The sequence below is a fragment of the Vigna unguiculata genome, chromosome 10 (genome assembly GCF_004118075.2).
Source record: "Vigna unguiculata cultivar IT97K-499-35 chromosome 10, ASM411807v1, whole genome shotgun sequence".
Classification (NCBI taxonomy): Eukaryota; Viridiplantae; Streptophyta; class Magnoliopsida; order Fabales; family Fabaceae; genus Vigna; species Vigna unguiculata.
In genome coordinates this window covers 1,175,001-1,184,466 of record NC_040288.1, presented here as the reverse complement: position 1 = coordinate 1,184,466, position 9,466 = coordinate 1,175,001, and the positions used below count along the sequence as shown (strand labels likewise).

At 30.8% G+C, this 9,466-nt stretch overlaps 2 protein-coding genes across 2 annotated transcripts; one reads left to right on the top strand and one right to left on the bottom strand.

Moving 5' to 3' along the window:
* The first annotated feature begins 330 nt into the window (after nucleotides 1-330).
* Nucleotides 331-2,838, top strand: LOC114165692 (patatin-like protein 3). Its single transcript, XM_028050259.1, has 7 exons — nucleotides 331-531; nucleotides 1,266-1,447; nucleotides 1,567-1,732; nucleotides 1,827-1,973; nucleotides 2,073-2,321; nucleotides 2,407-2,576; nucleotides 2,708-2,838. The coding sequence occupies exons 1-7, from the start codon at nucleotides 355-357 to the stop codon at nucleotides 2,826-2,828; spliced, it is 1,212 nt and encodes a 403-aa protein (XP_027906060.1). The 5' UTR covers nucleotides 331-354; the 3' UTR covers nucleotides 2,829-2,838.
* Nucleotides 2,839-4,307: 1,469 nt separating this feature from the next.
* LOC114165695 (patatin-like protein 3) lies at nucleotides 4,308-7,254 on the bottom strand. Its single transcript, XM_028050262.1, has 7 exons — nucleotides 7,024-7,254; nucleotides 6,392-6,573; nucleotides 5,896-6,061; nucleotides 5,656-5,802; nucleotides 5,274-5,525; nucleotides 4,981-5,150; nucleotides 4,308-4,721 (listed from the first exon to the last, which is right to left on the bottom strand). The coding sequence occupies exons 1-7, from the start codon at nucleotides 7,198-7,200 to the stop codon at nucleotides 4,631-4,633; spliced, it is 1,185 nt and encodes a 394-aa protein (XP_027906063.1). The 5' UTR covers nucleotides 7,201-7,254; the 3' UTR covers nucleotides 4,308-4,630.
* Nucleotides 7,255-9,466: the final 2,212 nt, after the last annotated feature.

The window sequence follows — 9,466 nt, the reverse complement described above, 5'->3', positions numbered from 1 at the left end:
CTTTTAGTTTTGACACTCGATGTAGAATCCAAATCGATTCTTATTTTTCATAACAACTAACATTTACGAATCGATATTTATATGATCAAAATTGATAGCTTTTTTGCAATAATTTCTAAGTTGATGACATAAAAATCTTTATAATTACCTCTATATAAACACTGTTTTCAATAGTGGTCCTAATTGTAATGCACGAACTTCACATTGTAAAAAAGATTATTAGTAAAAAATTGTTACTATAGTCTTATCCTTTTTTTTACATGCATGGTGAAAAAAAATCTATAAATACCCTCTACATTTGTGATGAATAATCCTCAAGTTGGTCATCATCTCTTCAACTTGTGCAACACAAAAATGTCTCCTTTTCTCTTGTTCTGTTTGGTGTTTGGTAGCCAATTGATGGCTGGATTCAGTTCCTCAACACCACCTCCATCTTATGGAGATCATGTATCTGTTCTCAGCATAGATGGTGGTGGTATCAGGGGCATTATTCCTGCAAAGATTCTTGATTACTTAGACAAATCTCTTAAGGTTCTACATCTATTTACTCATTAGTGTTTCAAACTGTTTTCTTATAGCTTAAAATTTATGCTTTTATATATATATATATTTGCTTTGCACTTATATATTACACTCATTAACAGCTCATCACAAATTAAACTGTACAAAAAGTACTGAATAACATCAATATCTGGCATTATATATTCTTTTGTTTTGTTCATGGGATTTTTCCCAGGAGGATAGAATAATTTTGTTTGTAATTTCTTAGAGAGAAAAGAAGGAAGAATGGGAGAGAAAAGAGAAAAGTGAGATAATAAAGTTAAAAAAATATGGGTTAAATATGTTTTTGTCCCTAAACTTTCAGTGAACTTTGGAATTAATCCATTTCGAAATTTTGGACCAATTTAGTCCTTCATCTTTCGAAATACGTGAATTTAGTCCTTTTAATCAAATTTTGTTAGGTTTTAACGCTTGAAATGTCAAATAAACTTAACAAAATTTGATTAAAAGAACTTAATTCACTTATTTTCAAAAATGAAGGACTAAATTAGTCCAAAGTTTCAAAATGAACTAATTTCAAAATTCACCGTAAGTTGAGGGACTAAAAATATATTTAACCCTAAAAATATTAAATAAGTTATACAATGTTTATTGTTTGAATTTGAATGTTTTGTACAGTGATTTATTTTGTATGAACAACATGTTGATAGTGAAAAAACTAAGATAAAGTGTTAGATTATTTGAGTTTTTGTGTTGAGTTGCAGGCAAGGGATCCAACAACATCATTGGCAGATTACTTTGATGTGATATCAGGAACAAGTACTGGTGGACTCATGACTGCTATGTTAGCAGCACCAAAATCATCTCATTCCAAAAGCCCTCTCTTTACTCCATCAGAAGTAGTTCAGTTCTACAAGAAATATGGCCCTGATATCTTTAAACCTAGGTATAACTATCAACCTCATCAAAATTCAGTTAACATAGCCATAAACACTGTCTGAGACATCTTATATTATCATAGTTAAATTCTAAACTTAGAACATGTTGTGATGCAAAACCATGCAGAGCTATCTGGGATCTTACCAAATGTCCCAAGTATGATGGAGTGTTCTTACGAAACATAACTCGTCAGATTTTGAAAGACACACGACTCAATGAAACGTTGACGAATCTGGTAATACCATCGTTTGATGAAAGGAGAGTCAGCCCAGTTATATTCTCGAACTTCAAGGTTAGAATATGGTACAAATTGTATATGTTATACTGTGATATATATGAATAATCTTTTTCTCAAGCTAATTTTCAATGATTCTTCAATGATGCAGCTGAAGACAGAAACTTACTTGAATGCGAAACTCTCAGATATATGCCTAGCCACTTCAGCTGCACCTACTTATCTGCCACCCCACCAATTTGAGAATGCTGGTGTTGAGTTTGATATGGTTGATGGAGCCATGGCTGCTAATAATCCAGTAATTAATTTTCACTAACTTTAACTTACTTGATTAATTATCTCCTAGAATTAACTAAAATAAACCATGATTTTACTAAGCTGAACCTTGATATCACAGGCTATGGTTGCTGTGAGTGAAGTGATTCAACACACTGAGAACAAAAATGTCCTGTTGCTGTCATTAGGAACTGGAACAACAAAAAGTAACAAGTTAGGTGGCATTTTTGATGGTGTGTGTCAACTTGGATGGCTAATCAACAGCGTTGATGTTTTTAGTGAGGCTTTGTATGGCACAGACATGGTCCATTACTACCTTGCCACAGTGTTCCCTGGACTCTTGTCTCAGGAAAACTATCTTCGAATTGAGGTATATATATATAACATATAACAGTTATGAAACTGATTTCAAATTTCAAAGAACTTATCTTTTGCTGATGCATATGCAATGACAGGAGTATAACCTTGATCCATCATTGGAAGGAATGGACAATGCTACACCCAAAAACATGGATAACCTTGAAAAGGTAGGAAAGAACCTGTTGTACCAGAATGTTCTCAGGGTCAATGTTAACAGTTTTGTCCCAATTCCACTGGACCAAACAAACGCTCAAGCTCTTGACAGGTGCGTATACACAGTGTCTTGTTCAAAGATTAAACTCTTTTTCTCTCGCCAGGTTAATTAGGGTTCAAAAAATTATTTACCGATGCTAATTGTGAGAAAAATTTCTGTTTTTGGTTTTCAATTTGATGAAGGTTCGCTGAGAAACTGCATGCTGAGAGGCTGTTGCGTCTGAAAAGGAAATCTATGGAAAAAGAAGGAAGACCATTTATTGGAAATGTTGAAGCCAATTCCAACCGAATCTCAGCAACTTAAGAATTATTAATAAATGAGTTGCATGAATAAATGTCACTATGATGATGACCTTCTGTTATGCTTTGTGTTGTTGTGAAGTTTGCTGTAATAAGGTTCAAAGGTTTAGGGTTCTATGTAACTCTTGATTGCAAGGACCATAGATCAACCATTATAGTTGCTTTTGAGTTCTATGTAACTCCTACTTATCAATCAATGATATTGCGTAATTGATCTCTTGTTTAATGCTTTTATTCTGTGTCAGTTATACATATACATATTACAATTATTACATAGTTGGGTAGAGCTGTAAGAAGATTGTGTAGAAAAATTGTCTTTGTTTATGTATTATAAAAAACAATGATTACATCACGAATAGAATTGTAAAAAATTAGGTTTATGGAAAAGTAATTATTAAAAAAATCCTAAAAAATAGACAGTTTGTGTCTTAAAATCAATAAAATCAAAGTAAAAGAATAATAATGATGGCTAAAATTAGTGGATAATTTGTGGTATGTTATTAAGAGGATTTAGAAATTGTAAGTAAGATGTGAAAAAAAAATTATATTAGTAATCAAAATTAGAAGAATTATTTTTACAATTTTTCTCACATTTAGAGTGAAGTAAGAGAAAGTCTTGCCGACATTAAAATTGAGTCTAATATTTTTAGAAATAGATTCGACTTACCAGAATATAAATTTATCTAACTGGTATATATTATATGGACTTTAGCCTAATCCTCCCATTATATTTTTATTTTCTTTATATATATATATATATATATATATAAATAAGACGACTTCAAAACCTTGTCATAAAAAGAGTTTTTAATCAGTAAAAATAACTTAATTCACATAAAAATTTGTCAAAAAAAAAGAGAACTCTACACTATTACAGATCTGTGAAATCAAGCAATTCAGAAGTTTAGAATTGGACAAAAACATAGTTTTCAGAGAAAAATAATAATACATCAAAAGATATTAAAATCTATGTGTACGTCTTTATATATACAGAGTCACGAGTTGTCAAAAATAAAATTATTTTTATTATGGATATTCCTCAATGCTAACTATTCATAAGACGTGAAGTGAAGGGCTAAGCATCTACTTCTAGAAAACAATTGAATAGAATTTCTTGAAAATTATGCAATATTCACTTATTGTTATAAGTGATCAAAATTTCATCTAAGGTTTAAACAAAAGAAACACATCTTTATTTTTCTAACGCAAAGCCATTATGATGAAGATATCGAAGAGGAGAGGTGGAGGAGAATGAAGTTTTTTCTTTTTTTTTTTATCAGCAAAATAGATAATTTGTATTGCTAAAATAAATTTTACTTCCCATCATTTGTGACTGCTTAATAATATAAACATTAACAAATAAGTTGAAGCAGAGAGATCTCAAAACACAAAAGAAAAGCACCAAACAAGGGATCACTTTGTATAATAGATGGTGGTAAGCACTTTGTATATTAACATTGACAAATAAATTGGATCAAGGAGATCTTAAAATACCACAGAAAATTACCAAACAAAGGATCACTTCTATAATACATGGTCTTAGCAATTAAGTTACATAGAACTCAAAAACATTGAACCTTACTATTACATGATCCATGGTTCCAGCTAATGGGAGTTATACATAGAACCCCAAAGCATTCAACCTTATTATATCATATATGGTTCTTGCAATTGGGATTTACATAGAAACCCAAAGCATCAACCTTATTCCAACATACAAACATGGATAAAGACAACATAATATAATGTCATACACATGACATTTATTTATAATGCTCAAGATGCTCTTATTCCATCAGAAGGAACTTAAATAGTTTCAATGAAAGGTCTTCCTCCTTCCTCCATAGATTTCCTTTTCAGACGCAACTGCCTCTCTGCAAATAATTTCTCAGCCAACCTTCAAAACAAACATCCTCTCAAAATTACCATTCAATATATATAATCAACTAATAAGATATTATAGTATTCACAATTCTGTATCACTTTTCAAAATCAGAAACAATTCTGTGTATATATATACATATATAGCTTTTAAAATAACTATTATAAAGGCCTTTTAACATTATAATTCAATAAAAAAAAATCATCTAAACCTTTCAGCTACTAATTTTAAACATAGATAGTGAAAACAATGTTGAGAAAGTTAGTATGAGTACCTGTCAAGAGCTTGAGCATTTGTTTGGTCTAGTTCAAATGGTTTATATGAACTCAGATTTATCCTCTTCACTTTTTGGGTCAAGAGGCCCTCTCCCACCTTTTCAAGGTTATCCATGTTCTTTTTATCAGCATTATCCATTGCTTCCATGGATGGATCCAGATTATACTCCTGCAATTACAAAGACAACATCAATCATTTTACATTAGTTGTCAAATTCATTTTTTGTTTTGTTTTCTTCTGCAATAAGTAGATTGAAAACATTATTTGAAAAACCTAAGTATGCATATATACCTCAATTCGAAGATAGTTTTTGGGAGGAACGAGGCCAGGGAAGATTGTTGCAAGGTAGTAATGAGTCATGTCTGTGCTGAATGCAACTTCACTGATAACTTCAATGTGCCCAGGTAGCCATAAAGCTTGGCACCCAATATCGAAGATGTTACCTAACTTCTCCTTTGCTTTTGGTATTCCAGTTCCTAATGACAGCAACAATACTTCCTTTTCCCCACTGTGTTGAAACACTTCACTCACAGCAACCAGGGCCTAAAGTATTCAATCAAACTCTTCAGATATTTCTTCTAAAAGAATCACTAGGTTTAACTAGGTTCAAATCTTACTACTACCTACACAAAAGTATTTATATATATAGTTTGAGTTAGTGATGAATATTTACTGGATTGTTAGCGGCCATAGCTCCATCAATCAAATCAAATTGAACACCATCATTCTCAAATTCGTGGGATGGTAGAAAAGTTGGTGCAGCCGAAGTGGCAAGACCTATATCCGAGAGCTTCGCATTCAAGTAAGTTTGTGTCTTCGCCTGCACAAACAGTATTCAACACTCAGCCTTAAGAAAAAGGTTATTGGTCGAAATATGAGAAGATAATATGAAGAATGTGTAGCATATGCTAACCTTGAAGCTGGAGAATATAACTGGGTAGATTTTCTGCTCATCGAAAGATGGTATTACCACGTTCGTCAACGTTTGATTCAGTCGTGTCTCTTTCAGCAACTCTCTAGCTTTGTTCGCTAAGAACTTTCCATCATACTTGGGACATTTTGTAAGATCCCAGATAGGTCTGCCATGGTTTTGCATCACAAGAACCCACACCTTTTAGCAAACTGATTAAGGCAAAGGTAATAACTAAACCATTTTTACTAAATTTTACCCAATTACATATTTTGCTCGTGAAAAAGTGAATTTTAACTCTATTCTAACCCTAGAAAATCGGTTTGTATAAAATGAGATTTGCACCCGCATAAATACTCGGATTTGATCTCATTTTCGATACACCTCTTCCTCCTGCTGATATGGTCCGATTGCTGGTTCTAAGTTTAGAAATTAATTATGATGTGTCAAATATTTGTTATGACTATGTTAACTCAATTTTGATGAGGTTCATTCATACCTAAGTTTAAATATGTCAGGGCCATATGTCTTGTAGAAGTTTACGACTTCCGATGGAGTGAAGAGAGGAGTATTGGAACCAGGTGAGCTCGGAGCTGATAACATAAGACTCATGAGTCCTCCAGTGCTTGTTCCTGATATCACATCAAAATAATCTGCCAACGATGATGTTGGATCCTTCGCCTGCAACTCAAACACAATCTCAAATGTTACAATTAATGTATTCATGTACGGTTTTTAGTTCTACAATATATTTAACCAAACTAAAATGTAGGGAATAACATGAATTCAAATTATACACGAGTTATTAATTTCATACACGTAGTTTTCCTTTCTGAAGAAAAAATATGTAGAGCATGTGTTAAACACTCCAAGGAGAGCACTAACCTTTCCAAAAAACATTATTACAAGAGTTTGTAATGAGATAACAACTTATGTAAAGTATATATATAATGTGTGTAAACACTTCCGTTTCCTCTTTATATGTTGTTTCTTGGGGAAAATGAACTAATTATATATATATTCTATATAGCTTTAAAAAAAATTAATTCACACACATACAAATTCTTAAAGCTTAAATAAAAACTTGGAATCCACACACATTGGAATTAATTAATATAATAGAAATTAGACCTTAAGAGCGTTGTCCAAGTGAATAAGAACAGTGGCAGGAATAATTCCTCTGATGCCACCACCATCTATGCTCAGAATGGAAACTTGATCTCCATAGCTTGGAGGTGGCAACGGTGTGTTGAATGCAGCCATGACTTGGCTGCAAAACACCAAAGTAAACAAGAGCAATGAAGACATTATCAAAGTGTTCAAGAGAGAATTGAAGAAGGGTGTGAAATGGAGAATGAAGAACTTGATGATTCCTCTCTAATGTGAGGGCTATTTATAGACTTTTTTTGCCATCATGCAAGTATAAAAATTATAAAAATAGTCTCAGTTTATTTTTTTTGTTATAATGGTGTTTATCTGCATGATGTTCGTGAGTAATTTATTAGGACCATTTAAAAAGTATAATTGTGTAATTCAAGAGTTAGTATATATTATGAACTTGTAAGAAATCACAATAGTATGACTTTTAAAATAATTTATGTAAAATAGTACGACTCTTAGATTTTTTTTTTCTTTTAAATTATGATCTTTAAGCATCCAGCTCAAGAGATAATTAAGAATTAGACGGTAATCCTAACTCAATTATATAAAACTGACATATAAGATGATATTTACACACACTTATATACGGTAAATTTGATTTTATCTTTAGTTGACGTGAGACTTTCAACACATCCCGCTCATGTCGAGGGATATACACTCAAGTGTGAAAAGACATTAATGAATAATTCGATAGCGGTTTGATAGTGGGTAGAACAATAAATTCAACAAACAATAATTTTTTTTTTAAATATACTTTAACTCATGACTATGATATTGTGACAAGAAGTAAATTTTAAATCTAATTCAATTTTACAAAATTAACATTTAACATGAAATTCACCTTATCTCTATTTAATGTATAACTTCTAGCATATGGTTAAATAACATAAAAGAGGGAAAAAGAAGTACAATGCGGGAGGGTTTAAGTCAAGGCCCGTGTAATTACAAACAAACAACCATAAGAAAATTTAAATATACCAAACCTGTTTCTAAAAAATAATCACAAGAACAATATAAGAATAAACTGCAATATCAAACGAACTCGACACATAAATCAATACTATGTTGGTCAATTTGTTCGCACACTTGCTTTCTTTTCTAAACATGTGAGTAATTTTAAAGTTAAAATCATACTCTTAGTTAATTATTGTTAATTATTATGAAAAGTTAAAGTCATTAATTTCGACTATTCATCAATTTTAAAAGTATTTTTATAGTCATTAGACGTATTAGGGTTTTATTATTTAAGTCTTCAGACTGTTGGAACCATAAGTTGATGGCGTAAATGCAGGTGAGACCGTAGACAAATCTCATAATGGTTACATGTTGTATAGATTTGTATGATTGTTTTAAATAGAAACTCTCTTTCAATAATTTGTTATGTGTCACGTGTGTCACGTGTGATGGTCCTTTCATAGTACTGAAAATACATCTTTGTCTAAATGGGAAGGGTTTGACTCTCTGGGTTGGTATTTAAATTTTGATTATTTTCTGTCTGAATTAAGACACCCTCAAAGTCTCTTGCAAGTATATTTAAGGGTTAAATATTAGTTTTATCCTTCAACTTTAAGTGAAAATTGGAATTAGTCCATCTTCAAAATTTTGGTTCAATTTAGTTCTTAACTTTTGAATTACGTAGATTTAATCCTTTCAACCAATTTTTTTTAAGTTTATTAACGTTTTAAATACGTTTTATTATAATTTTTTTTAGCTAATATTGAAGTAAAAATGTGTCAAACGGTATAAACAACTCAAATGTTATCATGAAGTACTTTCAAAACATCAAATAAGCTTAAAAAAATTGTGTTAAAAAGACTAAATCCACGCAGTTTTAAAGTTGGGGGACTAAATTGGATTAAAGTTTCGAAGAGGAACTAATTTCAATTTTCACTTAAAGTTGGGGGACTAAAAACATATTTAACCCTATATTTAATATAGGTTTAAATATATATTTAGTCTTTATTTTTATTGTTTTTCTTCGATTTGATTTTATTTTTGTTTTACGTTCAATCAGGTTTTCGTTTTCGTCAAATTTTGGTTAATTTGGTCATTTTTACTAATGATATTTAAATAATTAACGTTTCTTAATAATACATGTCACTTGTCGGTTCCAGCTTTTTTTTATTTTTTTTACTTCTTTTTTAATTTAAAAAAAATTGTCCACATGTCAAGTCATAATTGTACCATGTGTAAATCTTAGTGCCACATTTCAGTTAATGGTTGTATGGTTGTGTTATTTTTTTTTTGTTCAATTTAATCTTTATATTCGTTGTTTCTGTTCAATTTAATCTCTATATTCGTTATTTTTGTTCAGTTTCGTTCCAATTTTGATTAAAATGAATCAATTCTGTCTCTTTCAAATTGACAATAAATTTAATATCTTTTATCAAAATTATAATAATATTTTTTTATA

Coding starts and splice junctions, on each gene's coding strand:
- LOC114165692 (XM_028050259.1), top strand. CDS start 355: ATGTCTCCTTTTCTCTTGTTCTGTTTGGTGTTTGGTAGCCAATTGATG. Junction 1,448..1,566: donor CCTGATATCTTTAAACCTAG/GTATAACTATCA, acceptor AAAACCATGCAG/AGCTATCTGGGATCTTACCA. Junction 1,733..1,826: donor TTATATTCTCGAACTTCAAG/GTTAGAATATGG, acceptor TCAATGATGCAG/CTGAAGACAGAAACTTACTT.
- LOC114165695 (XM_028050262.1), bottom strand. CDS start 7,200: ATGTCTTCATTGCTCTTGTTTACTTTGGTGTTTTGCAGCCAAGTCATG. Junction 6,062..6,391: donor CCTGACATATTTAAACTTAG/GTATGAATGAAC, acceptor AAACCATGGCAG/ACCTATCTGGGATCTTACAA. Junction 4,722..4,980: donor AATGCTCAAGCTCTTGACAG/GTACTCATACTA, acceptor TTTGTTTTGAAG/GTTGGCTGAGAAATTATTTG.